This window comes from Harmonia axyridis, chromosome 5, assembly GCF_914767665.1.
Source record: "Harmonia axyridis chromosome 5, icHarAxyr1.1, whole genome shotgun sequence".
Lineage (NCBI taxonomy): Eukaryota > Metazoa > Arthropoda > Insecta > Coleoptera > Coccinellidae > Harmonia > Harmonia axyridis.
In genome coordinates this window covers 39,103,881-39,130,420 of record NC_059505.1, presented here as the reverse complement: position 1 = coordinate 39,130,420, position 26,540 = coordinate 39,103,881, and the positions used below count along the sequence as shown (strand labels likewise).

Genomic DNA, 26,540 nt, shown 5'->3' with positions numbered 1-26,540 from the left:
GAGCAGCGCTAAATCGAAAACCCAACCAAGAAGTGAAAAAAACCAACTAGGAAATTCAGAATTCCTGTGGGATCCTGCAAATGAAGCTAAATTAAAGCCCTTCCGCGTTGCTGCACTGCCAGACCGGAAACAATTCAATCAGGAATGGTAGAAGTGTCTCAATATGCACACGTTTGAAATTCTGCGGCGTCCATCGTTCCTAAACAACGGAACAACGCGGACGTGCTTGGAGGGAGGCCAGGGAGGTTTTGGATTATCGAAATTCAAGTAGGGGAGAGCTGGAAGGACGACAAAAAAAAACGGAGAAGAGAAGGAATGCGTATACGATTCAATACACGTAGAATTGTTCGAGCGGGATTGGTTGAGCTTTGGACGCCTTTGATAGACCCACATTTGAGGAGGGTATTTGATTTGAATTGAATCTTTTTTGTCTTTGGGGAAGAAGGGGAGTTTGATGAGACTTTTTTTCAATGCTTGATAAATAGGCATTTATGTTTTATGACGTTTGCGAGGTTAGAAATTGCTGTTCTCGTCTTTTTTGAAGGGAATGTTGGACAGTGGAACAGATGAAAATATCTGTGTGGAAATAATTTCAAAATTTACAAAAATGTTACGGCTATACATCAAGGGTGTTCCTAAATTGATGGTACGCAGGAAAATGACATATTCCACACATCATTTTGAAAAAACAGTCTTATAAACATGGGCAAACTCTCGATATTCGAGATACACGGTGTAAAAGTTTGATTTTTTCAAGTTTCTTTCTTATAACACCATCCCTTCACAATATATTCAACTTAAATTTGGCACAGATACACCCAAATCAAAGTTTTCTTCATGTGATTTCCTGATTCTGAATGCAAATCTACAGGGTGATATTTTTACTGGAACTGTCTCCGCTTCTTTCCTCCAGAACTTTTTTTTTGATGGACCACTGATTGTTCAGAAAAATGTGGTAAGGAACTTTGTTCTAGTTCTACACTTTTTGGTTTCTGTAGTTCTATCGTATCTGCTACCGAGAAGAAATCTCGAATAGCTCTTTAGTAATCCTCAGGAAAATCCGAATTATTATAAAGGTCCATTTAGTCAGCTGTGAGGAATCAATAAATTATAAGTTTTGGTACTTATTTACCCAATATATAACGAAGATTATATTTTCATTTGATTCCCCTTTTTATTAACATCCTTTATTAATGAAATTGTCTAATTCTCAAGCATTTCATCAAATATCGTGGACCTCATTTCTTGTCAGACAACTCACTCCTACTGTTGAAAATCAAAATTATTTCAAGAAATCCTTTTTGAATTGAAGTGTTTTTCAATAAGGTTTCATTTTGAATTGCCCACTATTTGGACAGCTGTCACTTTTCAAACTGTCATCTTTCGCCATTGGACAAGTAAATACTACACCATAAGTTATTAAAAATGCAAATTTACACACTTCAACAACGCATTTAAATCATTAAAAATCACCCAAAAAAAGTAAAAATTTTGAGGTCACAGTTCGCAAAACTAAAGCACTTTCGAGTCGTTGGCTATAGAGCAACCAGTGGAAATAATTGAGCTTCTGGGAAAAGTTAGGGAAGTGAATAATCTGAACCGTGTGCGTCGCTCAAAAACAACTGAACATATTGCTGCTGTAGCCTGTAGTGTTGACGAAAACTCAAGTTTGTCGATTCCTCATCTATCTTGGGAATTAGGCTTTCCACAAACGATATTACACAATCCTTTGGAAAATATTGATGTGGACGATGTTTATTTTCAACAGGACAGCCCTACGTGCCACACAATCAAGGTAACAATCGCAATTCTGCGAGAAAAGATTCCTGGCCGTGTTATTTCTCGAAGAGAAGATCTCAATTGGCCATAGAGATCTTAGGATTTAACACCTTCAGACTTTTTTTCTTTGGAGCCACGTGAATGATAAAGTCCATTCCAATGCTCCACAATTGATTCGAAACTTCAAATATGGAACTCGTGAAGATATCGAGAACATGGAGCTGCAAATGTGCCAATTGGTCATGGAAAATTTCATTAGAAGCATATGGTGCTGCAAGCATAGTTGTGGCGGCCATTTGGCTGATATCGTTTTCCATCGTTAATGGTATACCATCCTCTTTCAATGAAATAAAAATCCATCGATTTCTCTTAAAAGGAAACCTATTATTGGAAAACCCTTTATTCTATATTACCAATTTAAGATCGCTATAACGTTCCTCAATGTAGGTGAAAATATCCCAAGTGTACCAAACCCAAGAAACGAAGTGTGGAATATTCTCGACTTTGTCTTCCTTCCAATATTCTTTTATATCCCCGAGATGGCTCTGTTTATGGGGGCGGAAAACAGCGAAACAACTTTTGAGGTTATTAACACATACATGAGGTGAGCGAGAGATAAAATTCATGCATTTTAGGGAAGCTAGAAGGAAACTTTTAACGTCGTTAGTTTTCACGTTAGTCAGAAAGTAATATCACAGCTTGGTGTTGGTTCGTTGTTATACTGAAAACTAGTAGATGATGGAACGATAACTAGAAATTTCGCTGCTAAAGGATATTCGCTTCAGGTATAAAAGGACGTCACACCTAGCAAAATCTTATTCATTGTTATTTTATTACTTGTACAGGGTGGGCAAATTTCGATGTTTTAGCACTACAACTTTTGAACCAGAGGAGATAGACAAAATCTGATACCCACTTCTCGATCTCTTTTTCTGAGGAACTTACAAGGGTAGTGTTCATTTTTGGCCACCTTCTTTTGTTTTCGAGTTATAAGCGAAAATTGGAACAATGGCGATGTCGAAAAACATTTATATCTCCGCTAATACTGATGATAGAGCTCTGAAATTAAAACATTATACAGGCACTTTTTTTACGTAGAATCCAGTGGCGTGCTCGTATTTCCAAAAGAGTTTTTAATTACGAAGCTATGACCCAAAGTTATGTTTTTTCAAATGGGAACACTAGATTTTTGTGTCATTTTCTGAAAGTTTGATTTTTCCTGATTTTAAAAATATATGACATCGTATGATTCGGATCAATATAAATAATAGAAAATGGCCAAAAACCTCTTTTCACCTAAGAGTCTCAATATTTCTATGGTTTCTTTTTTTTTTCTTAAACGAAAACACAAAATCGTCATCTAAGATTCTGCAATATTGTTCTACATCAACAAAGGATTTCAACACCCTTTCACAGAACTCTGAACACCATTCCCAAAACTCCCTCCCCAAAAAAAGTCATTAATTTACGAAAATTGCTCGGTCTATTTGAAAAAATATTTGATCAACTAAACGCTGTTTGCCCCTCAAGAAAAACCAACGCTGGCGGCGTCAAAATAACGAATAGACTTCGTTAATTACTAACGGGCAGAATATCCGAGCTATTTCCATCCCCCAGACGAAACAGATAGGGAGGGGAGGAAGACCGGGTAGCATATTTCCGTTGTCCCTAATTTCCGAAACGGGCTACGAGGGTAGCGGGAGCCTGAAGAATCCAAACGTCTAGGGAGATGGATTTTTCCTGCGGTGGGACTAACAAACCAACTGTTCAGAGGCGGATCCTGACTGTTTTGGTCAACAAGGGTTCATTTTTGCTCGTTACTTAGTTCCATGTTTTAATTTATTGAAGTACATAGTGAGATAGAATACATTCTTCGATTTGAAGTACGAGTTGAAGAAAAACGCTTCTAGATATATGAATAATCAATTCAGTCAATAGGTTGCGGATCCAGCCAGTAGAAACACATTTTTTGCTGGAAATTCGACTTCATTCGACAACATAGTTGCTTTCAAGAGTGAAAGATGTACTCAAATGCTTTTAAAACTATTTGATAGTCTTTCTGTAGAAAGATACGTCTTTGGCTTCAACCTCGTCAATTTCTTGTACTCTTTTGAGTTCTGTAATAAGCCAGTAATCACTGAAGGACAGAACTGGGAAAAAAAATTGGTGATCAAGCAGTTGAAAGTGCCTTTTGTTCAATTTGATTATGGTTTTCATTGAGTTAGTTAATGAACAATACACCATGCATGTCCTAAAAATACAGATGACATAACCTTTCCAGCTAAGGTTTGAGATTTTGGGACTTCTTTCACTGACTGTTTTCCTCATAGTTGACGCTTTCTTTAACTCAGCAGGGTAATGATGAAACCATGTTCAATTCACTGCCGATTATCGATTGTTTATTTCACTCAAACATCTCCAAACGTTAGGAAAAGACGATGCCTTGTGGCTTTTGATTTGGGGTAAACAAACGTAGCATCAATCTCGAACAAAGATTTCTCATGGACAAATGTTGGAGCAGAATAGTGAATACACAACCTTATGATATCTTCAACTCTACCGCTATCTCACACCACTTCAATTTGACTTCTTCAACGGTATATTTCGAATCTTCAAGGGTTGAGAACAAAGAAAAATTTGCTGAAAGGGTAAAATTCGCTGGACCTAAATATTTTCATGATCTTGAAACATCGCTACAGATTGAGAAAGACAATTCAGCAATGGTACTCAACACAGATCCTTCTGAATAATTTGCGCAAGCGAAAAGATTTATACAATTTCCTCCTACCTATACAAGAACTCATGTAGTTGGCACGAGCTGGGCTTTAAGTGAATGTGGGATTGATGACTAGATGCAAAAACCATCTGAGGAAGATTGTTGAATTTGAATAACATACTGTACAAATGTCAGGAACTGGCTAGCCGAAAAATAACACCTCTAGTGAAGTCAGTTCTGAATCCTCAATAAGTATTAGCCAAGGCTATCTGGACGTTCTCAGCTTTGCCAATTTGGTGAACGATCTGCTTCTGAATCGTTAAGCAAGATATGGAATGGAAAATCGAACTAGTAGTAGCTCTGGAAGGCTGCATTCAAGCCAATTAACCCCTACATTTAATCTGATGTAACCTCAGCTTTGACTTCTTTATTTACTATGCCACAGAGATAAAAATGCGCTAGTGGCAAGTCCATACAAGAGCATGGTCAATGCAGCAGTCAGAATTGTAATCCAAATATTCCAACGTTTCACAATATTGAAGGCTCAAGTTTCGAGCATCATCTTCTAAGAGTACAGGTCTGAATAAGATTCTTCAAATCCATACCATATGTCTTTTGTTACTGATTTCTAAATGATTTCAGGATACGTAACACAGTCATTCCAATTCAAACTTAAACGAATTAAAAAAGCCCTCTATCTATCCCATCCTTCAACAGCCGCCTCTGATCCTGTCGAACTGCCATAGATCCCGACACATTGTTTCCAGGGTTTTGCTCGTAGAAAGTTGGCGGAGAATTCCCGAGCTTGTAGGAAATTCCAGAAGAATTCCAACCTTTCAAGTTGCCCGGAAACTTAGCAAGGCAGTTTCATTAAAGTTCGTATGAAGGTGACAAAGCGTTCTCGAAAGAAAAAGGACTCAAAGCAGCCTTTGAAGGAGTTGACAATATAATGTGTGGACAGCACAATCCCAAACATATATTGTGAAGAAGTGAAAGTGGGAAAAGAATTTGCCTGGAGCAAGAGAACAAAGAAAACTAAATGAAATAACCAGTAGTAAGAAAATGAGGAAAGCACTGACTTGAAGTCAATAGCTTTCGATCGCTGGTTTATTGTACCCACAATCTCGAAAACAAAGCTTTCGGGGGCCAATGTTTATAGGACCTTTTTTTTGATAATCCTAGGAATCTGTCATTTCCGTTTGTAGCTCCAATTTAGGAACACCCTCTATGAAGTTTGTTGTTAATTTTGTAAATGAAAGGAAAGATAGCAAGTTGTCAGTTTTTTCAAAAAAAAAAAGCTAAACATCGAATTTCTCGATGATGAATGAACAAACATCAGAGAGATGATTGAGGGACAAGAGATCTTTCAAATTATGTGTACTATAGAATAATAAACATAAATAGAGGAAGTATACGCAATTTCACATGTCCCCAACATGGTTAGATTACGTTGTCGAATTGTAATATATTTTCAAATCCACAACTTTACCATATCATTATGAATGTATAATATATTGAATGAAATATATTTATTTGAGTGATTCCCGATTTAATATGCAAATTTGAATATTTGGAATGCGATAATTGTCGAATTTATAATAAGCAGAGTATTTATTATTTTATGTATTTACCTGAAAGTTTTGCAACTTTCGCTCTCTTAGTGTCATAGGTTGTTTCACGTCGTTTGGCGCGCTTAAAGTTTATTTTCTGAATTTCTGATATATTTAAGTATTTATTTCAATATATTTCGAGTAGATATGAAACGTTGATTCACAATGGGACATAAGAAGTGAGTTCTTTGTGGTGAAGTTCGCGAATTATTTGAAATATCGTATCACTGATGTTTTCATTTCCCGCGCATCATGTCAAACTTGATAGTTCATGTTGGGGACAAAATTTGCTAACTGAAAATGACATATACTTCTTGATATGTTTATTACTCTGTGATATCAATTGAACCCTTAGAAAAAGATAGCTTTGTAGCTGCTGACGCAAGAAGGTGAAGTTTCAAGTAATAATTTCTTATCAAAATTGTTCATAATTTTATATCAAAATTGTAGAAACCCAAATTGATGTAAAAAATTTATGATCACACGTCCTTTTCGGACTATAATGGGTCAAGTCTCCGTTGAAACACTCTGTATGGCCAACAGAACTGTATCCATGGTGAAATCAGTTTTATTCAATCAAGTATTTACCATTTTCTACACAACTAACTCAAGAAAACAAAAACTCCTAATGATTAAGAACCAACAATTCCCTCGTAATCATCCCTGTAATCGAAATAAAGTTAATCTCATTTTCAAATAAAGGAACATAATTGAACGAGACATCCATATGGCCGATTCCGAGCTCTAAACCTACTTGACCTTGTTTTCCTCCATCGCGCAACATAATATTTCAACGAGAACGAGCTAGCATTCATCCAAAACCTCAATTCACTGCGAAAATCACATTTTTAATCTCCGCACTGGCTGTCCAAGTTGAATAGATGAAAATGGGAGTTATAATTGCGAAGGATATGAGTTGGCGTATTGGAAAAGCTGGACAGTGTCCCTCGGGAGACGATTTGGACGCCAACAGACAGTCCTGGAGATGGGAGAACAGTTTTCATGTCGTCAATGATAAAGTGCAGATCTGGTGGTTTTTCAGATGGCTTGAAGAATCACCCTAGGGAAAAGAAACGACGTGAAACATTGTATGGTACACTCTGCAGGAATACAGTTAGAAATATGTTGCTAATGGAATGTGAAAGGTTCAAGTCATTTACAAACCTTCCCACTATTAGGGTTCAACTATTAGTTTCATTTTTGCTCGATGTTTTTCGTTCGTATTCTCCTAGTCTTCTGTGAACTTCTCTAGGAAGCTTAGAGCTTATAGATGCTAGGATTAAAATCCAAATTTTTGTATTTAATCGATTCGGCCTTACTTGGTGAAAAATCATTATGAATAAAATAATACTTAATTATCTATGACAATAACTATGGCTTCATCAGGCTACATTTTTGAGTGATTAGTTTAACAACAGCGAATCAATTGTCGTAGACACTGAACTTTTTATGGAAATTGCTTTGTTTTATTCCATCCTAATATGTATTTATGTGAGGAATATAGTTCTCTCAGTATACAATCAAAGTAAGGATCTCATTGCACAAATCGAGCGAATAATTCATATCAATTTGTCCAATAGATTACGACAGACAGGACATCCATTTATCAGAATGCTCTTCTAGACCCATCTGCAAATGTTTGCAGTGTCGTAGCACATGAATTAATTGCTTAGGGACGTGATATGCAGCCCATGTCAATCTCTCCCTAATTCAAACCGATCCAATGACTCTGGAAACAGAGTTGTAGGAGTGTTTTTCAGAAAGAGTTCACTTAAAAGTTAAAGTGACATTAGTACCTTCGGTTGTCTAGACATAGTTGAACGTAAATGGAAACTACCGACAAAATTGTCATGAGTTCATCTTTTGATCAAATAGCGGGGTGGGTTAGATAGAAAGCAAGCTTTCAAAACTATCTTCAGTTCAGTCTGTGGTTGTATATCCAAGGAGATCATCTACCATATTCACAAATCTGCCGACAGGTCTATGATGTCTTGCAGAGGTCACAATAATTGAACCTTAGCTTGTGACAGCTAACACTTCAATCGATTAGTTCCAGACCCAACCAGTGGAAGCACATTTTTCCTTAAAAATTCGACTATTATATACCTTCAACAATGATACATGCACTCCAATGCTTCCCTAACTTTCCAATACCCTTTCTACACCAAAAATTGTATTTGGATTCATAAAAGGCTTTCAACTCGGCAATCACATACTATGCATGTATCAAGGTACAGATGCCTTAAGGTACGTTTTCCTCGGACAGTTTCTGTCGACCGCCGCGTTTCGACGACTTTATCTAACCCATCGCAATTCTAGTAATCCCGTAGTTCCGCCCAGCTATGCGATTACTAGAATTGGGTGATGAACTAGTGATTCGAAGATTGCAGGTTCGATCCCCGCTCAAGGAGGTACTTTTTTCGGAATTAAAAACTTGTCTGTCATGCCAATCATATATATTTCTTATTATATTATGTTTGTTTGATACTACAAAACTTCCGTATCTGTCTCTTGGGTACTGAAAGCCACCCCCACCCTACTCTTCCAATCGAAACCTCTTCGCCTACCTGAAAGAATCACGCTTCACATCCCAACCGAACCGTTACAGACCGCTCGACGGTCTAACGATCTAGCTGATGCGTTCTAGGGGTTGGGGTAGAAAACGGGGGGGGGAGGGCGCAAATGGAGCATCCTGTAACGGGCGAGAGGCACCATGTGTCGCGCGGCAATTTCGGTCGTGAATTATTCACGTGGAGGGAGTTAGGGGTTGGGGGTGGTTTGGTTGTCTGCTGATGGATGAGCTAGCGGTTTTTCTCGTTAGGGGATTGATTGGAGGGAATCTGTGGTTCGGAGGATTTGTTTGTACGGTCCCGATTGAGAGCTCTATGTGTGTGTGTGTCTGTGTCGGCTCCCCCGATGCTGCTGTTGCGTTCGTCTAATCAAGGGTGTGCTTGTGATCTCTTCGTGGTATTTGAGGAGTTGGAGGGTGTAGGTGAGTCGAGGCTTGATGAGTGCCTGGTGAGCGATGTGAGTGAGTCGCTTTCAGGTGGAAATTTCAAATGGAATCTTTATGAATTTATGGAATATTTTGAGATCCCTTCAGAAGTGTAAGCGAAAAGATGTATGAAAAATGGTAACTGGTTAATTTCAAATAATAGTATGTATAAATGAGATAGATCTTATAGAGTTTGACTACCACACCCGATATCGTCGAGTTGTCAATTTACTGTAGTCGATATCAATAAGTTGATAGTATGTATCGTTTTTTTTTATAGACTTTTAGAGAAAATCTGATGAGAAGATTCTGGTCAACGTTATTTTTCATATAATAAGTTGTTCAAAGTAGATATCATAGTAATTAAAGCTACAAATATACTGACAAAGAAACATATATGGTAAAACGTAGATAGTATAGGAAGGAGTAAATGATAGCAATTTGGAGAAAAAAACGAAGGGTTTACAATTTGTTAATAATGGATTTGTCCACCGTGATTATCTATACACTCTGCAATATAGCATTGATGCAATAAGATGGTCTATTTCTTCTTGAGTGATACAATCCCAAGCTACCTGTACTTCATGTCTCAGAGCCGCTAAAGTCCGTGGGAGCTTGACTAAATTTCCATTCCTTCAACCCAGGATGTCCCAAATCTTTCACCCATAGAGAATTCTATGGGTGAAAGATAGGGGATCTGGCAGGCCATGGCAAGATATTCACATGGGTCGCTTCAAAAAAGTTTTAACGTCAAGCAGTATCTTGCTGAAATATCGGATTCTCGAGCCGGTTAAGGCAAGGGAGAACATATGATTCCACTATTTCTTGAAGGTAACACAGCGCTTTCATGTTACCTTGAATAAAGACTAAAGGTGGCCTACTTGAATGTGCAATACACCCCATACCATAACGCCTACTGTCCGGTTTACATGAAGCTCAACATCGAACAGAAGTTCACGGCTTTCTACCCGACGTCGACTAATCCTTCTTCGGCCATCATATGCACCTTAGGAGAATTGAGATTCATCAGAAAAGACGACCTGATGCCATTCCACATTCCAATGTTGACGTTCTCTGCACCACTATAATTTTTGGCGCCGATGCTCAACCATCGTCAGAGGTAACACAAAATGGGGTCGATAATGCTGCAGTCCAAAAGACCTTATACGGCGGTGAACCGTTCGGACAGTTACAGGATGGCTTTGTTCTCCTAACCACTCATCAGCCAAAGATCGAGTTGTCGCAATTCAGTCTCTAATGATCATAAGTCTTAGACGTCGTTCTTGAACTTCATTTGTGTCCCTTCGACGTCCGGAATCTACTCTTCTTTGATTTTGGGCATTATCAAACCACGCTTGACTGTTGTCAAGCGTGTCTCGAAATGAATAAACCAATAATTTATCCTCTTTCAAATTCACTTAGCTGGCGATAAATTCCGCGTACACATGCTTTAGGCATTTTAACAACAACTAAACATCGATTTTGGGTCTCCTTCAAAAGCTGGTTTATGAAAAAGATTAAAAAAGAAATAAGCCGTTTGTCGAAAAGAGTTTCATTCATTATGAAAATACACTATTTCGGAATTTATTCCTTGGAAATAATGTCATCCAAATATCTACCCTCGAGTTCAAGACACTAAAATTCCTCATGAACCATTCTACTTTTTATATTCCATATTATCCTGGATTCGTACAACAATTCAATGGAATCCTATCCTTTATAGTCCTGTCAATTCCTTCTCCACTTATCACAACCTGATACAATGTTTCCATTTATCTTCCTATTCATCACCAAATGAAATTCCAAAGGATTTCCTGAAAAAATGGGTAAAGGTCGTTTAGAGGTCGAAAATGACACCCTCCCACCAAATAAAAACGGTCGACAATGTCGATATCGTCCACTATTCACCCACCCCCCCTGAAGAAGAAATATGAGGGTATCTTATAGCCATCCAAATTTACGATTTCGTTGACGAATTGCCGGTCGTAAAAGTAGACATTGTTGCAGACAGGGACGGCCGCACAATAAAGCTCGATTTTATTGCAGGGAACGTATTCGTGATCGCGGCAATTCTGATGGAGAGAAACCTTCACAGTGTCGCCAACTACCTCATCCTGTCGCTGGCAGTGGCGGACCTGTTGGTAGCCTGTCTGGTGATGCCTTTGGCGGCAGTCTACGATGTGAGTCAAGAATGGGCGCTGGGACCAGAGCTGTGCGATATGTGGACGTCCAGCGACGTCCTCTGCTGTACAGCGTCGATTCTGCATTTGGTGGCGATTGCAAGTGATAGGTGAGTACATATTTCCAGAAATATTAGCTCAGATGTATTATTATTATTTCACTGAATCCAGGTTGTTACGCCTCTGTTGGGAACTGCGACCAAGTTGATCTTTTGTTCTTAATCCTACCTGTTCATACAAACCCAGGGGGGCCGTCAATACGGTTAACAAAACCAATGATATTCTTAGGAGCCTTGGCTATATTTCCCGAGTATCTAGAACTGACTTATCCATGTGAGTGGTTCTTAGGCCAGTCAGCTCCTGACGTTTGCACACTATGTGTTCGACTCTTTCCACCTCCTTTCCAAAAAGCCTGCAGATCTCATCTGCTGACATACCCATGCGGTACAAAAGGTACTTGTCCCGACAATGTCCTATCAGCAGTCCCACCATTATATGAGGCTCAGCTCGTGGTAGCTTTAGGAGCTTTCTGGTTTAGGTCGGTAAAAGCACCACAAATTTCTTTGCCAGAGCAAGACCCGGAGTATTCCTCCAGAGGGTTTTCCTATTGTCCCACACCCATTGTATGACCGCTGTCTTGTATTGGTATTTTCCAAACCCACAAAAGTACTCAGGACCAACAGGTATCAACCTTGATGCCCTTTTTGCATCGACTTTTTCATTTCCTTCAATACCACAATGCCCCGGTACCCATAATAGAGTTACTTTATTGCCTCTGGCCAGTTGCCAGTATGATGGCACTGCCATGTCAGTAGAGAACTCTGGCTATATGATTCCAGAGACCTCAGTGTGGCCTGGATGTCCGTAGTGATGTAAATATGCACCCCTTTTAGGTTTCTTTTGAGATACTCTTGAGCGCAATTGTAGGCAGCTAGTGTCTCGGTTTGCAGAATAGAGGGCTCACTTCCCAGGGATCTAGAGATAAGATCGAATGTATTGAGTTACCTGGAAACAGGTTCTCTTTATGATCCTGGCCAGAGCTCTATTAACAGCGTTCTGGAGAACCTAGGGTTTTCAAATAGGTACTCCCTTTTACTATTGTAACAAATACAAAACAAAAGTTTGAGTAAATTAATTGCATTAATTGGTATGTCAATTGGATCTTTTCAACTCGCTGAATGTTTGTTTTTTCTTATGTTTCCCCACAGGAATATTTCCAGCAACCATCTTCTTATTTTGTTAACATAACTCCTTGCAATAGCGATACATTTCCAGCCACCATAATAATAATGATATCAGCTGGCAAAGTTGTAGATTTTCACCAAAAGCAGTAGCCTGTGTAGGGAGATAAATTGTATAATCTCAGGTATTCAGCTATTTTGTTTGGCATAACACCATAATTGTGTTTACCTACGAGCTGCGTAAAACAATTTTTTTAATTAAATAACTCAAAAACATCTTCTTTCTCTTCCAAAAAACCATGGACCCTTCAGAAATGGAATAAAATTAGTAGAAAAATTTTCTTTGGAGACTATCGTTAACGCTCTATTGGCATAATTTTTAGTAACCTTCTTAAAATGATTCGCTTTCCGGGCAAAATATGCTATTAATACAGTGTAACAGCCTCTTCAATACTTTCATCATATTCATATTTTTCAGTTGTCATGGTAATCAAATTTAGTTTTGTTTGCCATCCATATTGCTGTGTAGGTGAATGATAAATGTCATGTTGACAATTGCTTCATATTTTTTTTAGATTTTTTCAATTAAAATCGTAGATACGCGCACCGTCAGCTCGAGCAAAAACTGGTATATACACCTCGGTAATGCTTTTTTCCTCGGTGTTTTGTAACACCCTGAAGCTTCGCTCTCGGGCTGCAAACGGACCTCTGAAAACATCATGCATTTATTCCCTTGGGTGTATAATCTACTATTGTATCCACTCTATTCATAACGAACGGAAAATCATTTTGTATTGCGTCGTTAAATTCACATAACACATATTTATTGTGAAGGATCGAGATGAAATGTGTAAAAAAAATAGTAGATAGCCAGGGGTTCGTTTTCTATTTGGACGTTCCCAGTTTTGTTCGATGTTTCGGACGAGATAATGTTCAAAATGTTGGACTAGAAGCTATTATGACTTGTCGAAGTCTTTCTCGATACATTCTGACAGTCTGGCTGCTATCAAAGCATTAAGCTCACTTATCATCGATTCTAGGATAATATTGTTGTGCTGAAGAAATCTCAACGAAATAAGCAAAACACTGAAAGAAGAAAAGGAAAATGGAGGTAACCACTGACTATAATCCTACGAAGAGACACCTAATTTTACTTTACACCACTCTACAGTTGAATGTTACTACAGTCTCATTGATTTTAGACAATACCAGTGACACCGTCCGCTTCAAAAGAGTAAGACAGCACAATAAATTCTAACATTTCGATTGCGGAGGATTTTCAGGTGAAGCTGTTGAAGATTTTCAGTTGTTCGAAATGATAATTTTGTTCCCTGGAAGAAGTTCCAGTTCAAATGCCTTCGAGAGAATTCCAAAAACATTCATGATCTTGTAAGACTGTTGCTTCTCAATGAATTAGGAAGGAATATCAAGATATATTTAGTCTGAGTTCCTGGTCACTCGGGAATCAAAGAAATAAAGAGGCCAACACACTTGCCAGAAGAGGAGCACAAACTCATTTCATTGGCCCAGAGCCTTTCTGGGGTATAGGTAAATGTACCCACAAGAAGGAGTTTTAGAAGAGGAGAAAAACAGAAAGAGAAACACTATGGTGGAATCTTCCTGGATTGGATCATTTCAAAATTTTTCTTGGAAATTTTGATACTGAGAAATCGCCGAAGTATTTGGATCTCAAAAAGAATATGCTACACCTCTTCACTGGATTCTTTACAAGGTATTGCCCCCTCAGCAAGCACCTCATGATAATGAGTCAAGCACAAAACGACATAACCTTTGGATTCTGTTTGAACTGGAAAGAAACTCTGGATCATCTGGTGACGAAATGCCTCACCATCTCTAGCCAACGCAAAAAATGCTTCAGACATGAGACTTGCAGAAGTGAAGAAGTAACCTACTTGAAGCTATCCCAAATACTAAAGTTCATTTGAACTCTGAAACTGGAGGGCGATAGCCGAAGATATTTTTCATAGCTGGTACAACAATGTGTCCAACATTATCATCTGAGCTCAAGTTTTGAAAAATACAACATAAGCACCAAAACATAAAATTAAGTTATTCATCACAGCTTACTAACTGCATTTTTATTTTAATTTAGATTTCCCTAAGAAATACTTGAAAATTGTGCGAAATTTTTTCCTTGAAATCCTTGAAACTGTGGTCCAGTACTACAACCACAGTTCCAATTTACATTTTTCTAAACTACCAGTATCCCTCCAAAACAAGTTCTGGAGGAAGGAAGCGAACACTGTTCCAGAAAAAATATCATCACCCAGTAAATCTACATCCAAAATTAGAATTTCACATATTGAAATCCTCAGATTGTAATATTTATGCCAAATTTAAGTTGCATATCTGGTGGAAGAAAGGTGCTATATGAAAAAAACTCAAAATTTAACACCCTGTATCTCGAAAACAGAGCATTTGCGGGCCCATATTTATAAAACTTTTCCTCCTTAAAATGTTCCTAGTAATCTATCATCCTCGTTTCGAAAACTACAGATACTGAAAGGCTTTACATCACCGCCACCGCTCTGAACACATCGACGTACATAAGCCATCCATCTGAGTCTTATGTCAATCGAAGCATTCCGTTCTATTTGCCAACAGCAAACTATCCCGCGTGTATCTGACCGTTAACTTCAGCTGAGAACCAACCGAGCTCCACATCCAGGACTCGGCTTAGAGAAAATACCGATCGGACAAATGTTTACGGTCTTGTCGTCCTTTGTCTCTGACCCGTGTTTATCGTGTCAGCGGCCAGACCGGAAACACCGTTTTCGAGAGGTCCTGAAGGCACGTAGAGCCTCGGCACGTCCCTAATTTGTCTCGGTTAATTTTGCAGCCGGGGAACGTCAGAAGACGCCTCTAGAGTTCGTTCGGAGAGACCAGAACTCGGAATAAATTAAACTCAAAATATACCGCCTCCAAGTTGCCTTTCTCCGCTACGACTCTTCGGGTTTAGATTAATTCTCTACGTTCGCAATGCGGGAATAAAAAAGAAGTTCGAATGAACTTGGACTTTTTGTGTTGGTACCCCTATAAAGGTTGAGGGTCGGCAGATGAGCCTTTGAAGGGGAGGGGTTCTGTCTTTGTAGATCCAAATGATAGCAATCGGAGTGATTGAAAAAAGGCACTCTGAATATATTTCATTAACATTAATTTATTGCGTCTTCTTCGAACTCCTTTTCTTCTTCTCCAGAAGAATACATTTATGTCAACGTTCGGCTGGTCTTTAAAACATTAATTCATCTATTATTCTAGCGTGATGCCTTCAATGCCTCTAATCAATTTAAAACTACAGGATGTGCCTAATATGCTCTTACATTTCAAAAACCCAGTCCTAGAGAGGAGTAATTGTTTTTTTTCTTGGAAATGGGTGGATATGTAGTTTTCATTGGTGGTAATTTTAATGCAGTGGTCAGACGAAAAGCATGGTTTGTTGTTTGTTGCATCCTGACCTGAAGAAACACCCATAGATTCAGATTTACGGACGGTTTTATTGCACCATGACTTTATGGTGTATTGTGCTCCCCAGCAGTGCTGATCTGACCATTTGTCGTCATAGTCTACAGCTCACCCTACAGATCCAGAGTTCTAATGACTGCAGCATCTGGAACGGCTTCAAGGACTTCACTTCCCCACTTCCTCAAGTCTCTTAACCAAATAATTTTTTGAGTTGGCCAGCGATGGCGAGGTATTCCGAAATTTCTTCCTCCTCACCGCAAAATCTGCACTCATCGTTTTCTGCTAGATTCATTATCGGAAAGTGCTTCCTGAGGCGACAATGTCCTGTAAGGAATTCAGTGAGGAGGTGTAGCATATTCTTGCTAAGATTCATATACTTCTTAAGTCTCGAAGTACCAAAATTTCGAAGGAACTTTTTGGATGCTCCAACCAAGGAAGATTCCACCAGAGTGTTTCTCTTTCGTTTTTTCTTCTTCTAAAACACTTTCTTGTAGATACATTTACCTATACCACAGAATGGTTCTGGGCAGATGATAGGAGACTGCACTCCTTTTCTGGTAAGTGTTTTGGCCTCTTCATTACCTTTAATTTCCGAGGAACGAGAACCCAGACTGTTATTCTTGTCTAATTTATTGAAAAGAAACAATCTCACAAGATCATGATTGTTTTCGAATTGTCTTCAAGATGTTGGAGCTGGAACCTTCACCTAAAATCCTCCACAATCCGAATGTTAGAGTTTATTGTGCTGTCTTAATCATTCGAAGTGGACTGTGTCACTGGAATTGTCCAAGATCAATCAGACTGTAGTAACGTTCAACTCTAAAGTGGTGTAGAGCAAAATTGGGTGTTCCCTCAAATAATAATAGTCAGTGGTTATCTCCATTTTCTTCTTCTTCCAGTGACTCTTCTAGTGGAAATTAGTGACAACCATTGCTAATTGGTTCCTCCTTAAGGAGGCGGCAGTGTGAACCAACATTCGGACATTCATCGCTGCCCAGTCTAATATTCTTCATCCAGTTGTTGTCTTCTTCCTGGTCCTTGTTTCTCCCTCAAATTCATATTGAAAATTTTAATGGTAGATACTAAAAAAACCATTGATGAAAATAAAATATATTCAATAATAAAAACAAAAGTATTCAAACAAAATTGAATATGAAAAGTAAGTAAATGCTTTTGAATATTTCTGTAAAATGAATATGTAGTAATGTGTAGGTATGTCAAAGTGGTTTGAAATACTTGACTTGTTTCCTTTGAATATCCCAATTGAACAATAGAAAATATATATCATTTTCGAAATATCAGAGAATTCACCTGAAAAATGCTAAATTGATTCCGGGCATCAAAGAAGCAACGCAAAAAAACAATAAACTGGTGAAAATGAAGAGAATAGCAGCAAGCCATTAAAGTGTACAAAGCTTGTTGAAAGAGGGAGAGCAGAGAATGACATGTCAACCTAGATATTTATAGTGCGGTACCTTATATCGTTTTCATATAATTTATGGATATTTCTCTTTGTCTCCTGCATAATTTCACTTTCATGGGTTGCTCTTGAACTTCTATTTGAATCTTATCAACAGAAAAATTGCAAATTGCGAAGAATAACGGAATGAAAATATTTTTTGCTCTTTCTTTCATAACAATATCCTCCTTTCATCCCCAAGCCCCAGCTCAACAGTTGATTCTTGTCGATCGTTACCCAAATATCCCCTTAGCCAGATTTTCAATTCTAACAACCCCTTTGCCCCCACCTCACCATCATCATTCCCTAATTGGGGGATTCATTCGGAATGGCTATAAAAGTCAGGACGGTCTAGAAAACCGTATAAAGTTGGGTAAAAGCGCGAACTGTTCCCTCAAAACGCCCCCTACCGAGAGATCGAAAACTAATTAGGAAAGACCGAGAGAGGGAAGTAAGAAGCGATCTAATGGGAGGTTATGGATAATGATTACGTCTTCAGACTGCTTAATTGAATTTGGGGGGAAGAGTTTGATATTGTGTGCTTCCCAATAAAACCTCCTAGTCCAATTCGAGCCCCTCAATATGGAGGTTAAGTGAGCTATTTACGACTGTTTGAGTGCTGCACGTCATGTTTGTTCATTTGTTCGCTATAAAAAGGGTGAAGATGGAGGGGAAGATGTTGTTTAGGGAATTTACTCGTTGGGAGAATAATTCGTTTAATGGGAGTTTCGAGATGGAAATGATCGATTTATTATTCACTTGAATCAAAGGACATTCAAATATTTGGTTTTGGTGTAGATATTGAAAATGATCAGTTTTCTATTTTCTAAAGTTTTTTTTAGAGCTATAGAACTTTAAATTGCAATAAAACAACGATGGATTTTTCGATTGACATGAATTTTATTTATCCGCAAGATAATCTTGTGGCATTACATTTTAAATATGATTTCTGGCATATGACCGCCACGGCTAGCTCAGATGTAGTCCAATCTGGACGTCCAATTTTCGATGACTTTTTTCAACATTTGTGGCCGTATATCAGGAATAACTCGGCGAATGTTGTCTTCCAAATGGTCAAGGGTTTGTGGCTTATCTGCATAGACCAATGACTTTACATAGCCCCACAGAAAGTGACTACTTAACACCGCTAGACTTAGCGGTGTTAAATCACAAGATCTTGGAGGCCAATTCACAGGTCCAAAACGTAAAATTAGGCGGTCACCAAACGTGTCTTTCAATAAATCGATTGTGGCACGAGCTGTGCGACATGTTGCGCCGTCTTGTTGGAACCACAGCTCCTGGACATTATGGTTGTTCAATTCAGGAATGAAAAAGTTAGTGATCATGGCTCTATACCGATCACCATTGACTGTAACGTTCTGGCCTTCATCGTTTTTGAAAAAGTACGGACCAATGATTCCACTAGCCCATAAATCGCACCAAACAGTCAGTTTTTCTGGATGTAACGGTGCTTCACTCCAAATGCGGCAGTTTTGTTTGTTGACGTAGCCATTCAACTTGAAGTGCGCTTCATCGCTAAAATGGACGTAGTGCGCGATAAGTATTCCGCACAGAACCATTTTTTTCGAAATAATATTGCATTATTTGCAAGCGTTGTTCAGGCGTGAGTCTATTCATGATGAATTGCCAAACCAATGTGAGAATAAATCGCTTGACAGCTGTTAAATCGATCGCCATCTTGAGCAGAAATGCCAATTTAAAGTTATATACCTCGAAAAAAACACCCGTTATATCAAGTACTGCACTTGAATTTTCCTTTAAAAATCGTTATATCTCCTGAATTATTCGTCACAGACACCTCAAATTGGTAAGTTTTTCGAACTTCAAGTTCCTCTCTAAAACATAGAGAGATTTCAAGTGCGTAGCCCACGTCCAGAAGAAGTGGCAGCTTCGGGAAAATTATCAATTTTTTCTTTGAAAATTTCAGATTATTGCCTATAATTTATGAAATAATGTAATGATCGTCCAACCGCAAGCATTTTCGTAATCTACATAGTCGAATCGATCAATAAAATGATACAATATTCCCATGAAGGAACTTTTATTTTTTCAAATTTTCTAAGGGTGGGGTATGTATGGAAAATTTCACGAAAATTTTCGGACAAAAAATTTTTCAGGTAAGATCGGAATTCGGCTAATCAGAGATCGTCAATTATGGCACCGCTCACCGATTCTTCGTAGAGCACCCGGTTTTGAGGAAATTTGAACTCGAAATTTGGGAAATATTGAATTCGCCTTCAAAAATCGTTATATCTCCTGAATTATTCGTCACAGACCCCTCAAATAGGTACGTTTTTCAAACTTCAAGTTCCTCTCTAAAACATAGAGAGATTTCGAGTGCGTAGCCCACGTCCAGAAGAAGTGGCAGCTTCAGGAAAATTATCAATTTTTTTTTTGAAAATTTTAGATTTTTGCCTATAATTTATGAAATAATGTAATGATCGCCCAACCGCAAGCATTTTCGTAATCTACATAGTCGAATCGATCAATAAAATTATACAATATTCCCATGATGGAACTTTTATTTTTTTCAAATTTTTTAAGGGTGCGGTATGGAAAATTTTACGAAAATTTTCGGACAAAAAATTTTTCAGGTAAAATCGGAATTCGGCTAATCAGAGATCGTCAATCATGGCACCGCTTACCGATTCTTCGTAGAGCTCCCGGTTTTGAGGAAATTTGAACTCGAAAATTGGGAAAAATTGAATTTGCCTTTAAAAATCGTTATATCTCCTGAATTATTCGTCACAGACCCCTCAAATAGGTACGTTTTTCAAACTTCAAGTTCCTCTCTAAAACATAGTGAGATTTCAAGGGCGTAGCCCACGTCCAGAAGAAGTGGCAGCTTCGGGAAAATTATCAATTTTTTCTTCGAAAATTTTAGATTTTTGCCTATAATTTATGAAATAATGTAATGATCGCCCAACCGCAAGCATTTTCGTAATCTACATAGTCGAATCGATCAATAAAATTATACAATATTCCCATGATGGAACTTTTATTTTTTTCAAATTTTTTAAGGGTGCGGTATGGAAAATTTTACGAAAATTTTCGGACAAAAAATTTTTCAGGTAAGATCGGAATTCGGCTAATCAGAGATCGTCAATCATGGCACCGCTCACCGATTCTTCGTAGAGCTCCCGGTTTTGAGGAAATTTGAACTCGAAATTTGGGAAAAATTGAATTTGCCTTTAAAAATCGTTATATCTCCTGAATTATTCGTCACAGACCCCTCAAATAGGTACGTTTTTCAAACTTCAAGTTCCTCTCTAAAACATAGTGAGATTTCAAGGGCGTAGCCCACGTCCAAAAGAAGTGGCAGCTTCGGGAAAATCATCAATTTTTTCTTTGAAAATTTCAGATTTTTGCCTATAATTTATGAAATAATGTAATGATCGCCCAACCGCAAGCATTTTCGTAATCTACATAGTCGAATCGATCGATAAAATGATACAATATTCCCATCACTTAAAATCACTAATATAATTCGTTGAATTCATTGAAGTTTTTTGAGTTTTATACTCAACAAGTCTCTATTTCTCCCGATTAGACCATCTAAATAACGCAGCAGTGGATGGCCATAAAGGTTTATTTTAGGAATGGGACCCAGTGCGTCTCAAATAAAAATCAGTTAATCAAATACGACAATTTCCAACCAGCCAGCGCCATCTTCTACCCTGAAACGATTCAATAAATTCTTCCTTCGACTAAAAGAACCCTTCAGAAAGGATTCAAGCTTCCGGCTAAAATGACTCATAGGGGTTCCATTCTTCCCGTAAAAGCCAGTTTCCTATCCCGTAGACGTCTCCTGGGCCTGTCGAAAAGCCTCACGCAATAAAGACCAATATCAAATATTCAACCAGACGGGAAGGCACGTTTTCTAGAAGTCCTCTCTTCCATGTGATTTATGTACCTCAAGGGCATACATGAACAGCTCCTCGGTATATTTATGGAAACATTAGCTTATGTGCGTGTGCCACACAGAGAGAGAGTAGGGTAAGATGTAGGAGAATCGATAGACGCGAGGAACCGAAGAGCTGCAGGTGCTTTCAGAATTGGCGCGCGAGGTTTGGAGTGCATCACTCCAGATATGCAGATGATGGAAGGAGGAAGCTGCAGTGAACTGTTACACGTGTAAGGTTAACAACCTGGACAGGAGGGGATTGAGGCTGATTCTTAAAAGAATAATAATATTAGGTGAACAACTTTGTTTCAGCCGTTTTGCAATTGATGGCTGCAGCGGTAAGTGGTAGTCGAAATAAATAGATCGTTGATGTCATATAAGAAGCTTAGGTATTTGTTAACATAACGTCATCGAAATATTAGTCAATTTTTGTATGCATCATAAAGTTATTCTCGATTAAACATGTCAGCTTACACGCCAAATGCTCGTCATTTGAGGGAGGTTGCAATTTTCTGCTTCAATGTGGAGAAATCTGCGACTGAGGATCATTGAATGCTCTCAAATTCCTATGGTGAGACCGCTTTTAGTGAAGCACGTGCCGAGATTCATTTCAACGCTTCAAGAACGGTGATTTTGACGTCGAAGTCCACCATGGCGATAAAAGAGAGAAGGTTCTCGAAGATGCAGAATTGGGGGCATCATTTGATCAAGACTAGTTGCAAACGCAACAAGAATTGACAGGATCATTGGGAGTGACGCAACAAGCCATTCCAAAACGCCTGAAAGTCATGGAATGATTCAAAAACAAGGAAATTGGGTGCCGTACGAGTTGAAGCCGAGAGATGTTGAACGGTGTTTGTTTGCATGTGAACAGCTGCTTGCAAGACAAAGAAGGAAAGAGTTTCGGTATAGAATTGTGACTGGAGACGAAAACTTGATTCATCACGATAATTCCAAGCGCAGAAAACCAAGAGGATATCCCGGCCATGCTTTCACAATGACGGCCAAACCCGAAAGATGGCAGAAAGTAGTAGCCATGGACAATACTTTGAACCATAAATGTATAACCCGTTTTTCGCAATAAAGCCTAGAATTCCTGAAAAAACGACGAAACCAAAGTTGTACGCCTATATACAGGGTGGCCATTTGAAAACGAAACAGACGAGATTACAGACGAAATAAAGTTTTTCGATAGAAATGCTCGGACAGGTCGATTTCTGTTTCAAGGGGGACAACTTAAGATGTAGGTTACGGACGCATATCGCTCCAACCCTTGCTACTACAACCCTCACCCCCAAATTTTGAATAGGGAAGATGGAGTGAGTGATACCTCATTTAAAAGGTATTTTTATACTGATTTCAGCACAGTAATTGTTTTTTCATTTTATGCATTAGTTCTCGAAATATTCTTAACTAAGTATTTGAAAATGAAGTGGTGTTTTCATGGCACTTGTAGTGTTTTGTGAAAAATCGACATTTTGAGCTTCAAAACAACCATGACTGTGGCTTCCTTCCTAACTAATTACGCATGAATATTTCGAGAACTAATGCATAAAATGAAAAAACAATTACTGTGCTGAAATCAGTATAAAAATACCTTTAAATTGAGGTATCACTCACCCCATCTTCCCTATTCAAAAATTGGGGGTGGGGGTTGTAGCAGCAAGGGTTGAAGCGCTATGCGTCCGTAACCTACATCTTAAGTTGTCCCCCTCGAAACAGAAATCGACCTGTCCGAGCATTTCTATCGAAAAACTTGATTTCGTCTGTAATCTCGTCTGTTTCGTTTTCAAATGGCCACCCTGTATGTATTAGAATACAGAGAATATCTTTATGCCCTGTATTGTAATCATGGTAATCAGAGATTTTCTCAGTTACTTCGAGTCATTTTGAAAATGAGTTGTATGATTATTGTTTTCGTCATGTTTTCAAGATGACTCGAGGAGAATTCTCCCCATAACACAACGTTGTAGCTCAAGATAGTAGACCTAGGTATAATAGAGATTCTACCGGTAGGACTTTCTTGAGGAGTCTAATGGCGAAAAACTCAATCTCGAACATTCTTCACAAAGATAAACCAAGAATCACCTGAAAAAACCCTGTTAACATAGCTACAATTACCCTAATTCCCTTCAAATGAAGACTCCAACCCATTTTCCACTCGTTCGTAAAAACACCAAGCCATATTTCCCCACATCAACAATTCCACACCTAGTCCCGTCCCTAAAAACACAAACAATGTAAAACTTCATCACTTTCCAGACAGTTACACCGCATTAAACCAGCAATATTCCAACGGGATCTCTCCGGGCCTCAACCTCTCCTAATGCATTCAGTCCGTGTCCTCTTCTTCTTAATCGCCACATTATGAAAACGCCCGCCCGTTGCTCTATGCATAACGCCCGCCGGGCGGTCGATACTAAACGCCCTTAGGGCCATCCTTCCTCTTCCCGTCACGTCAATCTGGTTTTTTGTCCATCTCTCCTCCCTTTCCCTCTTTTGAGGCCTGTGTCATAAGTCGTCGTGGTGTACGTATCAACTTTAATATCTGGATTTGGTTGCGTTGCGGTATGTTCTCGGAACGTCGCTTGTTCCCAGATATATGAGGAAATTCGTTTCCTAGTCTTTTTTTCGTTGCGTCTAATGAAATTGCCGTATCTCGTATGTGAGCGGATATTTGCCAGGTTTACAGGGTCGTAATCGGTTCGTCTAGAAGTCCGATCGGGTGTGGCGAGCCTTAACTGCTGATATCGCAAGTATTTGCCAGGTTTGCAGTTCGTAATCGGTTCACCTAGAAGTCCGATCAGGTGTGGAGGGCCTTAACTGCTGATATCGCAAGTATTTGCCAGGTTTGCAGGGTCGTAATCGGTTCGTCTAGAAGTCCGATCGGGTGTGGCGAGCCTTAACAGCTGATATCGCAAGTTTTCTAGGGCGTTTCTTCCTTTTTGAGCGGTTGTCCATGTCGAACTGACCACGATGCGTCTTTATGTTGTAAAAGGTGTTTTTTTAGAACTATAGAACTTCAAATTGCAATAAAACAACGATGGATTATTCGATTGACATGAATTTTATTTATCCGCAAGATAATCTTGTGACATTACATTTTAAATATGATTTCTGGCATATGGCTCGGATGTAGTCCAATCTAGACGTCCAATTTTCGATGCCTTTTTCCAACATTTGTGGCCGTATATCGGCAATAACACGGCGAATGTTGTCTTCCAAATGGTCAAGGATTTGTGGCTTATCCGCATAGGCCAATGACTTTACATAGCCCCACAGAAAGTAGTCTAGCGGTGTTAAATCACAAGATCTTGGAGGCCAATTCACAGGTCCAAAACGTGAAATTTGGCGGTCACCAGACGTGCCTTTCAATAAATCGATTGTGGCACGAGCTGTGTGACATGTTGTGCCGTCTTGTTGGAACCATAGCTCCTGGACATCATGGTTGTTCAATTCAGGAATGAAAAAGTTAGAAATCATAGCTCTATAGCTATACCGATCAGCATTGACTGTAACGTTCTGGCCATCATCGTTTTTGAAGAAGTACGGACCAATGATTCCACCAGCCCATAGAGCGCACCAAACATTCAGTTTTTCTGGATGTAACGGTGTTTCGACATATACTTGAGGATTAGCTTCACTCCAAATGCAGCAGTTTTGTTTGTTGACGTAGCCATTCAACCAGAAGTGCGCTTCATCGCTAAACAAAATAAAATGGACGTAGTGCGTGATACGTATTCCGCACAGAACCATTATTTTCGAAATAAAATTGCACTATTTGCAAGCGTTGTTCAGGCGTGAGTCTATTCACGATGAATTGCCAAACCAAATTGAGAAAAAATCACTTGACAGCTGTTAAATCGGTCACCATCTTGAACAGTAATTCCAACTTAAAGTTATATACCTCGAAAAAAAACACCCTATAGGAACAGGTATAGGGTTAAGAACAAAGGATCAATTTGGTCGCAGTTCCCGGTAGTCTAACAGAGCCATAATGACCCAGATTCAGTAATAATAATAATAAGTATGATGCAGTTATTCTTGCTACTGTTTCTAGCTTTATAGCAAGAATAATTCCCAGTAATTTTTCATTCCGGTGATGTGAAATGGCCACCTAGATCTTGTTTCACCTTCGAAGATAAAAGGAACCAGAATCAGAAAAAAATCAAGCAAAATATCAAAATATCCCAATATTTCCGTGACAAAAGATCTGATAAGACTGAATCAGAACACCTCATCTAAATAAAATAACCAAGACGCAATAAGCTCAAGAAAGAATAAGCGCTCGAAAGCTCCAATATTTTTCGAATTTCAGGAACTCAACCGGTCAGTCTAGAAACTCGATCGGGTGTGGAGAGCCTTAACTGCTGACGTCTGAAAATTGACGGAGAATACCCCCTATTCTCTATCTAAAGAGCGAATTCACTAAGACGTTTCCCCATTTTTCCGCCTTGTCAGTTAGAGTTATTCGCCCCTAGAATCTCGAACGGGTGTGTTGAGCCTTAACTGCTGACGTCACAAGTTGGCTGATTCGTAAGAACGTTTTCTCCTCGTTAAATAGCACTGAGGAATCTCTTTGGACTGTTGTAATTATTCGAATTGGCAGTTAGGATATTCGTAGACTTTTGATTAAGGATGCCTTAGTTAAACACGTGCATCGTCGCTCTAACTAAACTTTCGAGTATTTTATATCAAAATTTCATCTTAATTGAATTATTATTTCCTTAATGAACGTTTGGAATCGTTGGAGGAAAGAAATTATCTTATTCCTCTCGAAAATGTTGCAGTTTATGTTTTGGAATTCGTAGAATGTTGGAATTAGATGTTGAAAACATTACCCTAGTTTCCGGAATCTAAAATCTAATAGGATTCAAAGTTTGCGAGGGTTTCCAGCTAGGAAATATTATTGCATATTGAGATGTTTTTCCCTGGAATCGACTTACCATAAGTACCCTTATACACCTCCACAGCGGAGCGTGGTAACTTTTTCAATGAAAGTTAGGGAATATATCCCAAGTAGCTCCTTTTATTTTGAAAATTTCTCAATGGTGAACAGTGGACAAAAATTGATGAGAAAATATAAGGAGTTTTCCTATAAGAGGTTCAATTTTGAATAGCGCATTATAACTCGACATTATGTCACTTTTGAAGATGTCAACTGTTGACGTTCGACAAGTAAAATTACGCTATTACAAGCAACAATGATCGA

The 26,540-nt window shown here is 38.7% G+C and overlaps 1 protein-coding gene across 1 annotated transcript in view; it reads left to right on the top strand.

Annotated features, from left to right (window-relative positions):
- Positions 1-26,540, top strand: part of LOC123680755 (5-hydroxytryptamine receptor-like) — a 146,242-nt gene that overhangs the window by 76,369 nt on the left and 43,333 nt on the right. Inside the window, exon 3 of the mRNA XM_045618810.1 lies at positions 11,147-11,390. Within this exon, the coding sequence (XP_045474766.1) occupies positions 11,147-11,390 (244 nt within the window). The remainder of the gene's footprint in view (positions 1-11,146; positions 11,391-26,540) is intronic.